Source organism: Phodopus roborovskii, unplaced genomic scaffold, assembly GCF_943737965.1.
Source record: "Phodopus roborovskii unplaced genomic scaffold, PHOROB, whole genome shotgun sequence".
Classification (NCBI taxonomy): Eukaryota; Metazoa; Chordata; class Mammalia; order Rodentia; family Cricetidae; genus Phodopus; species Phodopus roborovskii.
The window spans coordinates 4,412,215-4,432,442 of NW_026126514.1; the positions used below are offsets into that span (position 1 = coordinate 4,412,215).

General features: G+C 40.4%; 1 protein-coding gene across 13 annotated transcripts in view; it reads left to right on the forward strand.

Moving 5' to 3' along the window:
• Positions 1-20,228, forward strand: part of Npas3 (neuronal PAS domain protein 3) — an 809,049-nt gene that overhangs the window by 683,684 nt on the left and 105,137 nt on the right. For all 13 annotated transcript variants that reach the window (XM_051195837.1, XM_051195838.1, XM_051195844.1 and 10 more), the window contains one exon: positions 1,110-1,284. In XM_051195837.1, coding sequence (XP_051051794.1) covers positions 1,110-1,284 — 175 coding nt within the window. The remainder of the gene's footprint in view (positions 1-1,109; positions 1,285-20,228) is intronic.

The following is a 20,228-nucleotide window of genomic DNA, read 5'->3' on the forward strand; positions in this document are numbered from 1 at the left end:
AACTTTCATGGCATATATAGCTGGCCTGAGCCCATGTCACTGCAAAGGACAGAGAAACCCATTAGTGACCCAAGGAGAGCTTTCTCTTGTCCTGCTGCTGGCATGTCTACCCCTGCCGTAATACCTACAATGCAAGGACATCCTGTTAGGAGCATTACAGCTGGCCTCATAAAGAGATAAAAGTGTGAGTACTCAGGGCTGAAAGGTAAAGCCAGCCCTTGGCGGCAGCTTCTACCCGCACCCCAAGCAGGTGACCCAGACTCATAGGCCATGTCTGACAGCACTGAAATATTCAGTCCTCTCTCTTCTGATACTTCATATTCATCTGCTGCACTTGGAGGCAGCCTCGTTCAAAGAGTACACAAAATAAAAACACTTTTTAAAGCCCTCAAGGAGCTTTGTACCGTGTATTTTATTAGATTGAAGGCAAAACAAGCTGATACCAGCAGAAAAAAAAAATGTCTGCTTCAGACCCCAGCTGACCTCTTTTGCATGGAAAATTCTCCATATGATTACAGAGCTAATGAGTGATATTTAATGAAAACATTATGCCTTTGCATATATTTGGAAGTGGCACTTTGTACATTTAAATTTACATAGAAATAAGAGGGTATTTTTTTGAATCTTAGAAATCTGTGTATTTAAAAGAAAGCCTCGCCTGCTATCTCTAGCTGTTTCTGAAATGGTTTTTATACAAAGCACAAACTTCTCAGCATGAAAACTGTAGGACTCAGTCAATCATCCAGTTGACACCAAACATACAAGTATTTGATGATGCGTGGATAAAACAGCTGAACGCAAGGCAGACTTGTCCACATTTCACAGAACGTTTTGGCTCTATGCAAACAACACTGTATGAGGGGGAAACTGGGCTAAACAATTGCTAAATAAATACATGTTTAAAAAAAACAAAAAAACGAAAACAAACAAACAAAAACACTCTTTTCCTTCCAAGAATCCTAAGGTAACTGATGATGGAGATTTGGAATCAAAATTGCTTCTGGGGCCCAAGTGTGTTTCCTTTCGTCTCAGAATTTGTGTGTCTGTGCTGCTACATTGAACAAGGAAAAGCCTATGACACATCTCTCCCCACTTCTCTTCCTCTCTAGGTGGAGCTGACAGGAAGCAGTGTCTTTGACTATGTCCACCCCGGGGATCACGTGGAGATGGCTGAGCAGCTGGGCATGAAGCTCCCGCCTGGGAGGGGCCTCCTGTCGCAGGGCTCCGCTGAGGACGCAGCCAGTTCAGCATCTTCCTCATCTCAGTCAGAGACCCCTGAGCCAGGTGGGAATTGCAAACCCAATGTGTTTGCAATTGGTGGTTGGTGGGCAGGACCTTCGCTGAATGAGTGTGCTCAGGGTACCCGTGTGGCGAGACTATAAATAGGGAGAAGGGTATTTAACAATTCCATGCAGCCTTCAGCCCCATGCAGTAATTAAATAAGGAAGAGATTTGAAAATAAGGAGACATTTTAATAAGTGTAATCCAGAGATCTCATTTCAGTTGAACAATACATCTAGAAGGTCTGAGCGCCCCTGGTTTCTCTTTCAAATGACTAGAGAAGGATCTGCTGGTTTGGAACACCCTCTCCCCTTTATTCTTACACATTTATTTATTATTCAGCAAAATCTACCCTCTGGCAGAGGCATCTTGAATATTAGCTAGTAGAGAATTAAAAGTGTTAGGTTTTGCAGAAATCTTGGTCTCATTTATTTATTTATTTATTTAAGCATCAGAAGGTACTTGAAAGATGTGAACAGATAAATTAAGGCTAAAAAGAAAACAGAAATGGCTACATTTTAAAGTGCCTTTCCACCCTCAGTATTTAATTAGATCAATTGTATAGAGGAATGAACAGAGGTGACATTCCTCATTGGGATTCCTTCCAGGATTCTTATAGACTTTGCATTCAGACTGTTCCCATTTTCATTGTGTTGTACTGATGATAATTTAAGTATTAGGGGAAAATCCATTTATAAATTAAACAAAATGACTTGATATCCATCAGTCCCCTAGTTCATCAAGCTGTTCAAACACGGGGAAGATTGGCTGGTCGGCCCGGGTCTTCCGAGAGCGCTGGTAATTAGATCTGCGAAGGATTTATTCTTTGCTGATTGGGGCTTTAAATTAATTGAAGTTCCACATTTGTGGTTTTGTCCTTTTTGTACTTTTTTAGAGGAGATATTTCATATTCTTGTGTGGCGGAGTGCTTGGCCAAGCAGCAGTGGTTTAAATGTTAATTTTTCTCATGAGAAGTTTAAGATTTTTAATGAATCAAGGCCTGATTTCAAGTGCAAAGTTTTATTTGCTTACTTGAGAAGTTATTTTGCACTCTTCAAAGATGCCTGTGTTTAAAACTACTTGATCTGTGGTTTTAAAACAGAATTTGCAACACAAAAGCTTTGTGTTAGAGAGCAAAATGAAACACCCTGCCTTGAGATTAATATTAAAATAACTACATATTTCAAGAAAATAATTTGTGCTGCCTAGAACTAATCACGATATGTGTATTCACAGGGGGAAAAATAACACCTCTTTTGGAAATATTTTGACTCCATATAGGACCAGATTAATGTTTTCCTACACACACACACACACACACACACACACACACACACACACACACACACACCAGAGAAGGGTGCTCATTACTTATAGTGCTGGTGGGCATCCTCCGCTTAGCTTCACACATGAGAAAAAAAAATGTTTAAGACCATTCTTTACCCTTCAAAATGAAAACAACTTTCTGGGGGAAGCCATATATTCTTTATACCTTAGCTCACTGTCTTTACTGAATGGATGCGTCAGTTAGATAATTGACACCGCCTTTCCATTGTTAGAACATTCCTAGCTGTGGGTGTATGAGAAGCAGCATATGAGAAGGGCTTTGTGTTCACTTGTTCTAAATATGGATCAGAGAAGCTTGACTCCTCATGACTGGGTATAAACAAATTTAAATGTAAAGGCTGTTGTGTAAAAGGTCTTGGGAAAGAGGATTCTGTCTCTGTGAGTCACTAAGATGAACTTCAAATTCTTCTCAGTTCCTTCAGTACAAATTTCAGCATCAACAGCATCACCAGAAGGTGCCTTTGTTATCTCCTGGTGTCGAGTTTGTGAGCTAGTGAAGCTGTTCCCCTCTGTTGCTGAGCGGTTCCATGGAGAGTTAGTCCTGTTTGAAGCCCATGTCTCCTTCACTGCATCTTCACATGCTCTTAGACCATGCTTCAGATCATGCCCTACTCCTTATTGTAGACACTCAACTATACCATATGAAATCTGCTGCTTCAGGGTTATACTGCAGGCTCCGCAGCCACTTACCCTTCCCCTGGTGTGTTCCTAAGAACCTCACGGCTCACACCATTCTAGCTTGACTGGACTGTAGCTTGTTGATGACCCTCTAACAATATACATGCATCTAAGAACTGAATAGGGCCCCTTAGATGTTTGATGATCATTTCAAAGAGAACTGTCACCTTTTGGCTCAGATAATGAGCTGTTAGTGCAACCATAGGTTAAATTAGAAACCACTGGAAGCCAGGTCACTGCATCCACTCACATGGAGTTTGATGTTTCCCCAAACAGGTAGTTAGGGTGATGTTTCCTGGAAGGGACTTTGGGAGAAAAAGAAAAGGACAGCCTTTAAACTGGTTCCGCTAGGGCACACAGCAAACCCAGATAACTATTCTAAGGAAAGAATTTTGCTATATCCCATGCTTTCGGGAGAGCACTAAGAGGCCTGGAAAAGCTCTTGGCACACTAGACCTCTGTTCTTGCTTGTTATTCATTCTAGACAACTAGAGGACACAGCTATACCTGTCCCCATGATTCTCTGCTTCTGACCTACTCTATCGTTTATATCAACAACTGATTGAAAGGCAGTGACTTAGCCTTCCTGCAACCATTCTCGCCAGCACACATGAAACTGTGCTTTCCCCCACCATTTATCAATTAGTGTCCATCAGCTCTGTTCCCCCAAGAAAGGACTCCTTCCCTAAATGGCGAGTATGGTTCCCACCGTTAGGGAATGCCAATCCATCTTAGCCCTACAGCTCTATAGAATTTGGTTATTTTCCATTTTGGCATGAAAACACATTTAGATTGGCTGCTCAAATCCTGCACAGCAGCACAGAGCGCTACCTAGAATGAAATATTTTCACTAATACAGATGATAGCTGGACGGGAATTACTTTAAAAGTGCATGTCAAGTGCTACATCCCAAAGCTGCTTATGTTTCTCAAAAGCTGAAAGAATTTTAACAAGATTTCTTAATGCTTAATAACGTGAGGGAACATTTTTGGAGGCTCTTGTTCACTGCCTGGTAATCTTCTAAATTCTGATGAAGCTCAGATTCCTTCCTACATACTGGTGAAATTTGGCTGGAAAATGGGTATCAATATATGGTTATTACCGAAATGAAAGGAGTTGTATATGAGGAATTTTTCTGATGCCCTGATGTGTGCAGTGTAGCATTACTAAATGACTGAAATCTAAATAACACTTGGCATTATAATAGAAGGAAGTAAGTGAGTAAAACCATTTCAAGGCAGTGACACTGTGTCATGATAGGAATTCTGTTTCCCTGAGCTGCCAACCCTCTGAATGTCTTGTCTTGAATCAGTCTCAAGATAATGGGGAGGGGTGGCAGCAATCTGTTAACTTGACAGCAAACCCAAATAAATATTTTATATGTGTGCACATTTACTCATAGTTTAGTAAATATATTATTTCCTTTAGAGAAATCTTAAGTCAAGCATCAGGAAGTAAATAGGTACTCTGGCTTTTAAAAGCCCTGGTTTTCCTGAGTGCCTTTTTGGGGAGGTGAATCAGAATATTCTGGAAGAGACTGCCCTTCACCATCTGCCAGGCAGTCATTTCTCTTCTCCTGAAAGCTTGTGACAACATGGGAGCATAGACCCTCCCTGCACGCTGTTTGGATGCTGTGTCTTCGCTCTGTAGGTCTGCCTTTGCTTTTTCGTTGCTCTTAATGATTCTGCATCTTGGGATTACAAGTCCTATCTTCTTTTCATAAATCTCAATGCCATGCCTTCCGAATGCTTAGTAAACAGAAAGGCAGTTTCTCCCAGAAATCCTGGAGGAACTTTAAAAATCTCCTATTTTGAAGACAGAATAATTTTCCATGAGTTGTCATAAAATCGTAACTCTACTCATCCTTCCTTGTTGCTATAACAGCTTTTATAATTATAAAATTAATTTATAGTCATTATGAAAACTTCAGAATATGCAGAAGAGGGGGAGGGGAGAAGGCCAACCAATACTGTGCTATTTAGAAATAATCATTATTCACAACTACACAGCCTTCCAGATTTCTTCTCTTTTCCTGTAAGCGTATATGCATCTCTTCCTGTAGACATGTATTGCATAGGAAGGAGGCTCAACAGCGCTTGAGTTTTATATATTTCCGTAAGATCCTGACATCCGTATTCCTGGTAACCTGCTTTTTCATGTGCCCTCACAAGCATCTTCCTGTGTCGCATTTCTCTCTCCAAAATGAGATTTCCTCTGTCTCCAGCAGTTTGCCTCCTATGAGATAGCAATCAGCACCTGCCTGGAACTTCCATCAGGAGCAACAGGCCCAGGTCCTGCTTGAGAAGAATTCAGTGAGGACAAGAGCTTCTTGTAGCTTATTGGATGGGTGTGTGTTCGTAGGAGGAGAAATCAATACCACACTAGGATTTAGACAATTTGGTGAAACATATGAGACAGTATTTGGAGTGAAGAATAACTGTAGCAGCATGGTTAACCACCGGTTGTCTAAAACATAGGCTATCATGTTCTGTCTCAAATTTCGGGTAACATCTGGAGCGTTTTGTAGTCTAAGATAACCATTGGTATAATCTCTGTGCCTGCAATGCCTGCTCTCTGTTCTGAAGGCTGGAAGGGGTGGAGAAAACATGGGAAACTGAGAGTTCTCATCAGAAGGGGAATAACCTGCATTTTCTGTGCAAATCTCGATGCGATGGTAAATTTGATCAAGTCCTCGGTCTATAGAATAGGGACTCAAGTCCTAACATGATTGGATGATTTTCAAAAAAAAAAATGGTAAAATTAGGGAAACAAATGACAAGCAATAAAGAATATATAACTATCTAAAGATCAGGTCAATATTTTACTGCTTGGATATAAGATATACATGTAAGTTAATGTGGGAATTGTTGACCATCTGGTTTGTGGTAGGGTTTTTGCCTTATTTGGTTTGGCTTGGTTTTTAGATTGGTTCCAGTTTCCTATCAATGAACTGGATTTAGAAGTTGGACAAGAGAGACCATCTCAGTAACCTCACATCCAGCCCCAGTCCCCAGACAATGTGACTGTATCCACAGCACTGTCTGCTGTACTGCAAATGTCAAACAGAAGGTGTAATGGATTTAATATTAGCGCTGGCCCAGGTGTTGAGGGAGCTGTTAATAATGTCACTCCAGTTATTGATCTGAAGCCTTTAAAAATCAGAGAAAAGTAAGAGACCCTCTACTGGGGAAAGGCATACACTGGCTGGGTTTTATTGCCAATATATCTATACATATAGAGGGGTGACTCTCTGGAATTATGTTATTGCCATTAATCTGTGTGAGATAATTTTGGAGTCGTTGTGTATGGTGAGATAATATCGTGGAGACTGTTCTGCATGTTAATGATGAGAACAAGTCCTTGTAAACATAAACTTCAAGTTTAGCATGGTGACTGGAGCATTCATACAAGTTGTCACACATTAGGTCCTTAGCACAGTGACAATGTTGGAGCCACTGGAAGGGTGCAGAAAGAAAAACTCTGTGTCGCTCCTCCTTTGGCTTTCGAAAACTCTGAGGATAAATCCCGGCATGGCTAAGTTAAGATGGAAACTGATTTTTGGTTGCTGCAGTTAGGGACCTTTTCAGGAAGTTAATCCTTCCGTCTTAATGGCAGTTTGTATGCAATAAAATCCCTGCTTTCCATGCTCCCAAACTAATAAGTGAAATTAACATTTATAATTTATATTGAATGTTTGTCAAACTGTAAACACACATTTAATTCCTTTCCAGTTTCGCTCAACGTAAACAGAGATAAATCCATCAGATAGTGCAGTCCAGTCCTTCTCTGTTGGGCTGAATGTGAAGTGTGTTGCCCCTGGCGCTCCAGTGTTTATCTGAACATGCTCACAGTCCCCCCGCTTCACCTGTCACCTGTTAATTCCCAGGTGTCCATGTACATGACAAGTATCATAGAAACACCCCAGCCAAACTAATCTTTTAATAATACAAAGAGATCAACTTGTAGGGATAAGTTGAGCTCTTTATATAAAATTATATCTCTAACGTGACTTCTTAGTGTTAACCATGTCATTGTTATTTTAAAATAAAATCTAAATTATCTTCGTGGTAGTCCTGAACATAATACACACTGTAAAAAAAAGAAGGCATCCATAAGCTCCATAATTGAGAGGAACAGACTTTTCAAAGTCTGAAGCCAGCCAGCAAGGCCTGTTCAGTGAGACCAAGGCTGGTCTAGGTTATACAGCACCCCATCTCAAGAGAAAAGAAAGGCAGAAAGCAGGTTGGACTTTTACTCAGTCAGCCTTTATTTAGAGTAATCCCTTTGCCTCAAAAAAAAAAAAAAAAAAAAAAAATCTACCTTGATAGAGTACCATTTTTTCCCTGCAGAAAATGGGCCATTTTTAAATGTCACCTTTATCTCCAACTAAGCTAAACAAGACCACCTGGAACTACCACCAAAGGGAACCTACCCCACCCCCACCCTTTCCTAGCAGTCAAACATAGGTCCACCTTAATTTGTGTTTGCCCACACTGTGGTGCTTGTCCGCATATGGTATGGATACTTGCAAAGCAGGCTTATACTTCCAGAATCTTGCCATGGGGGAACTAAAGAAAAATAAATCAAAATATTCTTCCCACTAGGCCCTTTGGCACAGTCAGTATATGAGCACTGCCCTTCCAGGCCAGCTCATGGGATGCACACCTGCAGCCCCAGGCATCTTCTGGGATGATGCACTTTGAAGTCAGCCTCCCTTCCAGTCCCATAATAACTCTAAATACCATTCTGGAACTAACTTTCCCTTCCAATGTTCAGATCACAGTAGTTCTAGTTCAAAAAAAGAAAAAAAATAAACACACACACACATATGTATATATAGCTTTTATGCAAAGTAATACAGTGGTATTTTCAGAGCCCATTTTATTCAGTAATAGAAACAAAGACATCAAATATGAAATAGATTTACTCAGTTTATGTTTCTGTATATTTATATGTATATATTTATATACATGTATGTATGCATGCATGTATATTTTCTTCTAATGCATTCTGGTAAAAAGGTTTAGGAAATTGATTCTTAAACCCATTTTTCATAAGTTTCCTTAAATAGCTTCTCAGGTTGTAATTTTTACTTCCATTTACATATTATGATAAGAGGCACATTTTTCAAGTTTCTAAAATGGAACCTAATACAAGTTGTTAATGATGACATGTTCTGCCCATTAAAAAATGTAGATGTCTTTGTCACTGGATAATTAAAAATTATAGATTCTACAGTTGTTGCTTTGAAGAAAGCACAAGTTATTTGCTTTTAATACATATCACTGCACAGAAATTTCATCCCTGTCTAAATTATACAGTTGTGAATTCTTCATCTGCACTAAACAGCAGCCATACAAAGGATCAGTTACCTGGCATTGACTGAGCTTTGCAGGGTGCACACATCAGAAGAGGCAGAGCTGGCTGGAAACCATTTCCACCCCTAGTGAGCAATTTACTCATGATTGCTTGGGGAAAATACTGGAAATATTGCTTCTGTGTAAAGTTTGCAACTTCCACTTGTCAGCTCTTTGCCATGCAGTTATTCCTGAGTATAGCTTTAGAGCACATCTACTCTGGCCACCATGATCATAGTGGCATTGCTTGGTGTATGCAGAGAGCAATAGCTGCTAATTACAGAAGTTAATTCACATCATATCCCTCTGAGGTAGGTCAGTATGTTACCTTTGTTCTACAGCTGTGGGAGGAGTGATAGAAATTCTAAGTGGCTTGCCCCAAGCCACACAGGTTGGGTTTAGGAGCAAAGATTAAAAGAAAGGGTACAATATTAATGTTGAAGTAGGTGGGAAGCCAGGAAATAGATGGGGGAAAAAATGAGATGACAACATAGTAAGAATCAGACTAAAGGGATTTTCCCCAAAGGGTTTCTGAAGTCCAAATAGAAACCTAATTATCCCCTTATACATATGTTTCATTCAACTAAAATGCTTTTTAATAATAGTTACTTATGGGGGGTGGGGAATACATCTAGTCTTCTTTGCTTTCATCTCCGCAACAAAAACCTTCATGCCATGGTGAACAGTAACATCTGAATAAAACATGGGCAAGATTCAACCCTGAATCCTGTGTTCCACGTTTAATGTGTGACCCCAGCCACAAGTCCAGCCCAAATTGTCTGCTCTCAAAATTGTGTGTACAGCCTTGATTCTGCCTCAGCCAGCACTGGGCATGGTTCTGTGCGACTTCCTCAGCCCCTTCCTTCCAGGACTAGTTGCCAAGGAAGACTTGAGATAGACAAGGAGCAAGAGTGTCCATCAGAAAGTGGACATGACCAGGAGGTATCTTCTGCTAATGAGATTCAATCATGATTTCCAAGGACCCTCTAGAAACAATACCCAATTTCTGCTGGCTGACAAGATCTGAGGCGGGTAGCCTGGGTCTTTTCTCTAACTATTATTAACCAGAGTGGAATTTCTTTCAAGATCTATGCCCACTTGGTAATAGAGATAGTATATATTCCTCAACAAGCACGGTTTCAGATATTACATGAAACACTGAGGATACAAAGGTAAAGTCCCCTGCATCCCAATAGCTGACCCTTTAGTGAAGGGGACATGTGAGATCATTACACGTGCAGGTGTGAGGAGATGACAAGCTGGAATGATAGAGTTATAAGAAGGGTAACACTGGAGCATACCTTGGCAGAACCACCTCAACAGCAGCGTAGCATGCCCAGACATTGCAGACCCTGATGAGCAGAGGCTTTTCTGACTATTACCAAAGCCAGTGTTTGCTTCTGTTCCTGTCTTCCATTAGGTGCCCTCAGCTTGACCTAACACTGCCTGAGAGAATGAGTCCCTCTGATTGCCACTTTTAGACTACAGAGGGAGATCCTGAAAGGGAGGTGTCCTTAAACAGCCTTCCTCTCACCTTGCATGGCCCTCTTTTACAAACTGAAGCTCAGGAAATCCTGGCTTGGAAAACTGTACTGACACTTGGGTTTCTCCACCCAAGGCAGAACTTTCACAAATAGTATACTAACTAATAATAAAAAGCTATTTATTGATGCCGTTAATATGCTTTGCCCTGATACTCCTGTTTTATAAGATGGTGCATTTCCTAAGTAGTATTTATATTATGATTTCCAAATGACCTCTGCTCGGCACTTAGTGAGAAGAGGAAACTGTTCGTCTTCCCTAGATGGATTCACAATTGACAGCCAATGGAAAAGAGAAGATGCTGTCATTTTCCAGTTGTATCAATAAGAGAGTTAACGAGTGATTCAATGGTGGTGACTAGCTTTGGTAGGATAACATCTCTACCCAACCGAAGAGACCAGTGTGAGAGCAAAAAGATAGAGTATTCAAGACACTCACCCACCAAGCTTGATGTTGCATTATGAAGGCAGAAAGGGAACCTTGCCACCCTGGATAAAGTAAAGGTGCATTTTACCTACCATGGTGTCAGATCATGGATCACCTAAGGTGCCATCATGGCCCCTCTAAGATCAGTATAGTAAGTCCTAAGTGTCACTCATTAAAGCAGTGGCCTATTCAAATGTTTGATCACTTAATAATAAATATTAAAGTCCCAGATTTAGAAACCTTCTTCCTTAAGGGTCAGATTCTACAAGTCCCCATGGACTGCTGAGTGCCTTGTGCAGCATAACTACTAATAGGCACAGAATGCTCAACATGTGCCAGTCTCCTGCTAAGCCTAGACTGTGCGTAACACAGCCTAGTTTCTTGCAAAACACTATGAAGATGGTAGTCTTGTTACTCCCATTTTACAAATATATTATTAACAAAAGAGGAGCTGTTGAATGGTGATAGTTCACCCTTTTTCCTTTTTTTTTTTTTTTTTAAGATTTATTTCTTTATTATGTATACAGTGTTCTGCCTGCATGTATACCAGAAGAGGGCATCAGACTCCATTCTAGATGGTTGTGATCCACCATGTGGTTGCTGGGAATTGAACTCAGGACCTCTGGAAGAGCATCCAGTGCTCTTAACCACTGAGCCATCTCTCCAGCCCCCAATAGTGCACATTTTTAATCTCAGCTCTTCAAAGGCAGTTGAATCTCAGGGTTCAAGGCCAGCCAAAGTCACATAGAAACCTGACCTCAGAGAGAGAGACAGAGACAGACAGACATAGAGGGGGGAAGAGAGAGAGAGAGAGAGAGAGAGAGAGAGAGAGAGAGAGAGAGAGAGAGAGAGAGAGACTTCTTTTAAAGCACATAGATGCCTTAAAACTAGATTTGGATAGGAATACCCACTACTAACCAGTTAACAAAGTGCACTTCCACAGATTACCTGAAGTAGTTGTCACCGGAGATCACCAGCTGGGAGCACCCATCTTCCTTCCTTCCCACCTGAATAATCTTGCCTGCAACACAGATAGATAACTTGGATTCACAGCACTTGATACCACATTTTCTTTCCAGTAATGTTCAGGATAGTTAACTAGAGAAACCTGGAAACAAAAACTTTTAAGAAGCCAACTCGGTAACGCCAGAGTGTTGTTGAGTAGAACAGAAAGCAAGGATGGTTTGGAATTAAGGTAACACTTAGAGAGAGAAAGCCACCTCATGCTCAGAACTTAGCTAGGAGCTTCTGGGAACTACTTTAGATGTTACCCAAGTCTTAAGCTTTCACATATGGTCAGGATGAAGAATGCCATCAGCCACTTCTTAGCAGTTGGTATGAAAATCTTAAAATACTTGAAAATTTTAAATATGATATGCACCATCAATCATGACATACTAATATATAAATTCCTTGAATATTAAAAGCTTATTCTTTTAGTGATTTATTCAAGTACATCCTGTCACTCTAGAATGTGATAACACTGATAAAATGGGTGGCACCAGAAGGCAGATAGCCTCCACTCTCTTTTTTCTATCCATCTTTTATTGAGTAGAGTAGATTGCAAGGGGGGTTCAAAAGTTTAGCAATAAGACTGATTATATAAAATGAATTAAAATGTCATCTTGTTTTTAGGAAAATACTTTGTATTTCACAGGCATAATATAAAAGTAACACACGCCTAGACCAGTGAGATGGCCACACCAATAAGACCTTCAGTGTTTCTTTCAGTCCTTCATTTCTGCATTCAATCGACCATTATTTTACATGTCCACAGGATTGGCTTTACCCTGATACGGCATTTACCAAAACTGTCTCCACTCTCACAGGATTTACTCTCAGTCAAGGCCCTGTCAAAGAGAGCCGAGGTCTCCACCTCTTGAGCAGCAGGTTTATGATGACCCAGATGATCATCTCTGTTTCCTAAAATGTGTAGCTCACAAGTCCTAATTGAGAATTTCCAAAACAGATTCCTTGTAACTACAAATATGAAAGGGGTCTCTGTTAAACAGTAAAGAAAAACAGCCTGTGAATTAACAATCATTAACTTTATGAAGATTTTATACTTTTATGAAAGGTAAGCCTATTGTTTTAAACTACTTTCCCAAAGTATTAGTCTCTCTGTCATTGCAGTGACAAAATACTAACAGAGGCTAATGCTGTCAAGGAAGGGAATGTATTTAGTTCACACTTTAGATAATGAAAGTCCAAAAAGCATGGTTTAGGTTCAGGCAAGAGTCCTTCTTGGCTGCAGCACTTCATGGTAGATGTCAAAAGTATGGGGAGCAGAGAAACCCTATCTCCAGACAGAAAGTCAGGCTCATCACCCCATCTTCACAGTTCCTCCCAACACATTGATGACCCAGGCAGTGATATGCCCCTCCACAGCACACCACTTCTCCTCAAGCACTTATGAATCCTGGCTAGTACACATCCAAACCATATTCAGGCTTACAACCCCCCAGAAACACATGATTAGCCACTCACAGTCTTTCAGCCAGCTTGACACTGTTCATCTTCCAAGGCCTTTGTGATACAAGCAGGAGTCACAGATGAGCCACATCTTTGAGGCTTTCTCCACTTCCATATGTAGCTCTCATCAGTCCTCATTGTCCCTTCAAGCTTTCCAAGAAGCAAATCTAGTTTCTCGCTGAAGTTTTTTTTTTTAAACTGACCTGGGCATTCCCAATCCCATCTTTTGTTGTGCACTGCTAGCCTTGGATCTGCAGGAGTTCAACCTGTTTACCCCGCCCTCCCTACTTGTTGTTTATATAATCAGAGCAAAAAGACAGCTGGTTTCCCCCCACCCACTGTAGCATTCGGCCAATAGGTCTTAGTGTGAAGCTGAATCATGGCTACCCAGAGAAGTGTAGCAGTAACCACCAGTTACAAGAGGTTCTTCTGTGCCATCTAAACCTCCCTAACCAAACTGCACTTTGTATACTGTAGATTTATTTCCTTCAATCCAGTCTGGTAACTTGCACAAACTAAGAGTTGACAACATGTAAAGATGACATTCCACCCCAGTTTTAGGACTGTCTTTGTGCTGTTGTTGTATCAATCACAAACATATAAATGTATGGGTGGGTCTTGGAACCTGATGCCCTCTTTCTATTTTCAAACCCTGGATCTGTCACTTACTAGATGTGTGAACTTGAGCAAATTAGCTAAATTATATGTGCCTCAGTTTCCTAATGATAAAAATTTTAACCCTCTGTTCTAGATTGGGAATAATTTCCATTTGATTTTCTCTTCAAATGAGTTAGCACTCTAGCATCGCTAGCATCTTTGAGGGTATAATGAATCAATCAGGTAAAATATTTAGTGTGATGGGTAGTATTTAGTCAGTAGTATCATTAATTCTGTTGAATTAAGCCCTCTGTTACCTGGTTTATTCCTTAGAGAAAAGAAGGTCAGGGATTTAATGGCAGGAAGTTGGAATCTGTTCATGAAAGGCTGGAATTTGGGTTCCATTAACATCATGTACTTGCTACCTGATTTAAGGGGTGTGGATTCTACAGGAGGCACACAACACCCAAGGGGTGCTTCTGAACACTGATCACACACATCCTACATGCAGCCCATTTGTTAGAACATTGTATGAGAGGAATACTCTTGTGGAAATAGAGATTTCACTGATTCCCCAGCTTTTGCAATGCACCAGCTTGGTTCTATAGATCCTCATGCTAGTACTGTGGTAGGGTTTTGATTACTCTATTTTAAGTGTATAAATATATGGCCCACGTGTATGTATGCATATTACATGTGTTCCTGGTACCCATGAAGGTCAAAAGAAGGCATTGAATCCCCTGGGACAGGAGTTACAGATAGTTCTAAGCTGGCATGTAAGCCCTGGGTCTCGAACATGTGTCCTCTGCAAGAGCAACAGGTAAACTGCACTGCCTCTGCTGCCATCGTACTCAGTTTTGTTAAAGCATAACTGAGATGTGAAATTCCTATTCTCAGAATTCCATGCCACTGTTCCTGGATTCTGCACACCAGCTCTGACTGAGGTGCCCTTCTGAGGCTAGCTCAGATGCTGCCTAGTTCATTGGAATCTGCCTGGATGCTTCCAGCATGGGCGATTAAATGCACTCTGCTTATGACCTGATGATTTGGCTGGTACTGAGCACACATATGATGTAGTTGACTAATAGTTTCCCTTTTTTTCTGGCTGGACCTTTGTTGTGGAGCTATCGCTACAGCACGGACTATGTTTCACAAAAGACTAAGTGACCCAGAATCAGATTTAGACTTAAAGCTCTTTTTACTGTCAAATCAGATTTCATGAAGCCTGCTGGTCTGTGCTGGAGAATGGGATGGGGGAACTTGGGATTGGTTTGAACTTTAAATAAATCAATTTATTTTGTGTGGGAGGGCCTCAGTTCATCACTAATCTTGGGAGCTAAAATGAATGTTGATCTCTGGTAGAATGCTTCTGTAAAAGCAAGGGAGATGCCCAGATGCCCGGGCCATAGGTACTATATCTGGACTTAAATAAATAAATTAAGAAACTCATTTCACATAGGCCACCAGGCAGTCATGAGATGTTAATGACTTTTAGTCACTGCCAACCTGGACAAAATTCAAGCCAATGACCTATGGGTGAAAGGCTCTGTACATCCCATTACCAATCCCCTGAGCCATCCAGCTGCCCCTGACAAGGTATTTTATCATACTGAGTCCAGTGTAGAACAATAATCCAAATTCCTGTACCATCAGGAAATCTTCTTCTATTTAAAATTTATAAAAAGCGCATCAAAGCAGAAAACCTAGTTCCTCAAATAAAGGAGCAGTTTCAAGTGAAAAGATAAAACTTTTTGAATAAGGGGGACATGGGTGTAAACACATGCACGGTGTGCAATGCTGCTATAAAATCCAGTATTTACCATCCTATTTATTCTACTGCACATTTGATTGTTCCTCTGAACGTTTAGCAGACTGGCATATTTTGGGTTCCATTTAAAAAAAAACTCATTAGTTTGGGTTTAACATTTGTATAAAACTGATTGGTTAAGCCCATGGTGCCTTCTCTTCTGGCTTGTTTTTAAGTGTCATAAATAAATGACTTCAATGTCCCACAAGACAAATGTTCTTTAATCATCTAATGCACTCATTTATCCTAAGCCTTAACCTTAGTCCTAAATTAAGTCTGTTGCGAAAATATAACTTCATCTAAAAACACCCATCAATCCTACATGGTTTTGATAAGCACATTTAAAAAACATAAACAACCAGACAGTTGCCAATCTGGGTGGAACCCAGGCCTATCTAAGAGTTATTCACCAGCAGTCGTATTTCATGCCCACACCACCAACAGAATTACAAAACAGAACAGAACAGGCGTGTACCTTTGCTGAGAGTCTGTGCTTTGAAAGTGGGGGGTGGGGTGGGATACAGTTTACAAGAGTGTAAAATAGAACAGACAAAAGAGAACCCCCTTTTCATACCAGACACAGTTGGGTTTTACTCATTTTGAGAAAAATATTAATAATTTGACATTAAAATTTCATGATCACATATTTAGTAAATTGCATGTCATGCCTTTGATTAATTTTCATTTGCTCATGGTCCTAAAAGTCTGTCAAGGAACCTGGCTGTTCAGAGCTCAGACATGAGTAATGAATACCGAAAGGTCTGCTGCAAGAAGACACGGAGTAAGAGTACAAACCCCTGACTAAATTGAGCACTCAATACCTCATAACCAAGCGTCCATAGTTTGGCGAAATCTTCATTTTGATGAGTAGCCAGTTTAATTCCAAATTCATTCTTATGCCTTTCATTTTGCCATGGTGCCCTTCCACAGAGGAGCAAGCAAACCCTTCCTGGTTTGCTTTTGTTTATTGGCTTTCTTGGGTCCTGCAAAATAATGACCACAGAGCCCCCTGGGGTTGTAGGATACTCCCCTCCTCCACCCCCAACTGGGGCTTTAAATTTTTTAATAGATAAGAACATTCAGCAAATAGCTACATTGAGAATAAACTCAAAAATTATCACCAAGGCCCTTCCTCTGCCATAATTTGTCAAATCTGCTGATAGGAAACAAATTCTATTCATAAAGATTTTATTTGGGGGGGGGGAACCTCTTGTGATTTGGTAGCAATTCAATTATAGTTTTGGGAGATAGTGAGCCCAGAGAGGGAATCCAGACTGACAAGAAATATGACAGGACAGTTACAGAGTGTTTATGCAATTAAACTTTCACTGACAATACCTGCAGAATGATGAATGCGTGGGCGGAGGTGTGTGAGCGCAGGCAATGCCCCACAAGTATTGCCCATTTTTCATTATTATACAACTGCTCAGATCTTTCAAGAGCAGCCTGAAGTGAGGGAGGAAAAAGAGCGCAGCTCTGCAGCATGTTAGCCAAACGCCTTTCCCCCCTCCCCTCCCTCCACGGGTCTCGATACGCCAGGTGATAAAAGAACATCTATTTTAGAAAAATGTTTCAAAAAGATTAAGATTTACCCCGGGCTTGACATATATTAATTTTGGGTACCAAAGGAGGTTTTTATTCTTTTTTTTTTTTTTTCTGCCTGCAACTTTATATCACTTCCCAACTGATAGAAGAGTGCATAATTAAACTGTGGGGTTATTCATTTTATGCAAGCAGGTGCAAAGGGCACTATGAAAGTGGGATTTTACTGATGGTCGATTAAGAAAGAAAGGAGAAACTGAAAAGCCTTTTGTAGAGAACCACAAAAGCTTACGGAAGAGATTAATTTGGTTGGGCAGAGTCAGTGCACATTGCCTCCATCTTCTGAGGGTACATGGAATCCCTGGAGTTGGATAACTCCCAAGCCTCTAAGAGACCATAAAGAGAGCCTAAACTGGTGACCGTATTTGGGGTCTTAATTTGAGACTTCAGGTTGGGGGGGGTATGATTTTTATGTTTTTAAAGAGTAAATATCCTGATATCTTGATCAAATAAAAGAAAGACAAGAAAAAGGAGCTGCTCTCCATGTGGTAACCCTGAGGCCTTAGGTAAATGAACTTGGGGCCAAGTGAATTCCTTCCAGGGCTCAGAGCTTGGCTGATTCATTGCGTGTGGAGGTGAGAGAGACAGCAAAGCCAGCATGTGACAAAGGTGCAAAATGGGCATGCCTCCCTTCACATGTGCACATCTGTTTAAATTAATGAGATTTACTTGGGGAGGAGAAATGATATTCATCTTCAGACCATCATTCATTGCTTTGGACCTCCGGAAGGAAAGCTGCTTTTGGTGATGATGTTTTGATTTTGCTTTTGTTTAATGGTTGACATCCCCGTTAATGTTCCCATCCCTTCTGGGGACAGTTCTGTTTAGAGAGATCTGGGATTTTACATAGAAAATTTCATGACAGCAGGCCTCCCCCCCATTAGTTTCAGACCCTTTGTTTGGGTCTCCGCTGAGAGCTGCAGCTGCATATATGTTTCTATGACTGCTCTTTGGAACCAAGATCCCATGCCCACGGGGAAAGCCATAGAAATTAACTTGCACCTGGAGACTTCCTTTATATGGTCCCGCTCATCTGCAGAATTCAGTGAAACAACTGGTCACCTCAGAAGCAGCACAATTCTTCCAGCCTCGTGCAAGTCAGCTGCCTTGACATCCCTATCATTGGGGCCCACTGAGAAATTGCTGTCTCCCATAGTCTAAAATTATTTTTTAGATCATTTCTCTTGCCAAAAAAGCTGTGTTCCATTATATAGGAAAAACCTGTTTTCATCAGATGTGATTTTTTTTTAAATGTGCACTAAAATTGATAGTTAAAAATATTGTTTTCACATTACTTAGGTGTTAGAATTACACGGTGGTGTTCCTTTATTTTCAGAAACCAGACCTAATCCTGTTAATTCAAAGTGAATAACAAATAGTACTAAGACTTTTTCCCAAGTTGTTACGTTCATTCAACCTGCTTGTGTTTTGTTCTTCATCATAATTATTTCCAAGTCAAATCTGCACTGATTTCCTTATGGACCTGCGTACCTCCGACTAACTTAAAGAATTGAGCTGGGATAATTCACACAATTCCTCGGGGGTCATGTTCACTGTTTTTTTTCAAGGACATTTTTATTACAAAGCTGATGAAATTTGCATATTAATTCATTTCTTTCAATTTTTTAAGATTAAATGTTGTCAACATGTATCAGTGCAAGGCCCTGACAGTGCTGATGAAATGGGTCAGTCAAGCTTGAACATTTAGAGTAATGCAGCCATCTGCAGCCCCCTCGCCCCTTGTGGCGTTCCGTGCTACCACTGCAACTTGATTAAAAAAAGTTTTATTCAATGCAGGATATTAAAACATTATCTAAGAAATGATATGTGTTAGTCCTTCCATCTTGCCAGAAAGTGTACTTGACAACAAAATGGATCCAAAGAGATCCTTGCTGACTGGGAGTTAGTGTTGTGTCCATCTTAATTAAACTACAACCCTAAAGCTCCCAAAGCTTTCAATTGGGTGGAAGGAACTTGGTGGGGGTACTTGAATTTAATATTTCCTCTCCTGGTGTGCCTTACCAACCAAAGGAAGATGCCACATTTGAACTCTGGGCAAAAGGTGAGAGTTGGCACAGTTGACAGGGACATGAAATAGCCTCCTTCCTTCCCAAGACCCCAAGAAGTGGACCTGCCTTTCCTGCTATGAAGCTAAAAACATTTGCATTTCCTAGATAGGACTAAAGGTGTTACACAGTGGCATTGCAGTGTTTACGCGGAACTCTGATTTCTGTCCACATACCCAACCTGAACCTTGAGCTGCATTGATTTACCCAGTTCCAAGACAACCCTAAACACACATTCTCTTCAGACATTCTCAAACAGCAAGCCCACTTAAGTGAAAAAATCCCTTTAGTGTTACATTGCCTTTCAGTGTCAGCCTTGCTGGCCTTTCCAGGCCATGGCTTTCTGTGTCTGCTTTTTGGCCAAAGCCTCTTTGAAGTGTACGTTATGCCATCAATACATTCCAAAAGAAATTTTCCTTACAAAGGAGAATGTTGGCTGCTATTGCATTTGGATAGCAAGGCATCCTATATGACATCTCTTCTTATGGCCACCCAGTTCCCATTTCTGCTGCCAGATGGCTACCTCCAGGAACTTCTGTAGAGGCTCACAATACATTTTTTTTTTGTAAAACATCTTTAATGTGACTTACATGTGAATATTATCATAAACTAAATGTAGCAAATACAAGCTCACTGTTGAGTTCCTAACTTATGTAAATTATGACCAGCCAGGAAGGTTTGTTTCCTAAAGTGAAGTAAAATATAATGCCTCATATGAAGGGAACTTCAGAAAGAGAGTAGTCTCAGGAACGGTTTTCTCTTGATTTTGAATTAAACTCCCAAACTCATATTGGATTGAAAAATCAGACATCACATTGTCAAGTTGGAAAATGTCAGATATGAAATATTTAAACTGTAGAATACAGTCTTCGACTTTGGGTTATAAAACTTTAATTTTGTGAGTTGCCAGCACTCCAATAGTTCAATATTTTTAATTCTACAAATCCATGTTTATTAACTTTCAAAGTTTAAACAGTATCACCAAGTCTATTGAAACTAAATTATTCTGACTTGTGAGAGCTATAGGGTAGCTGTAATTTGTTTTCTACTTCT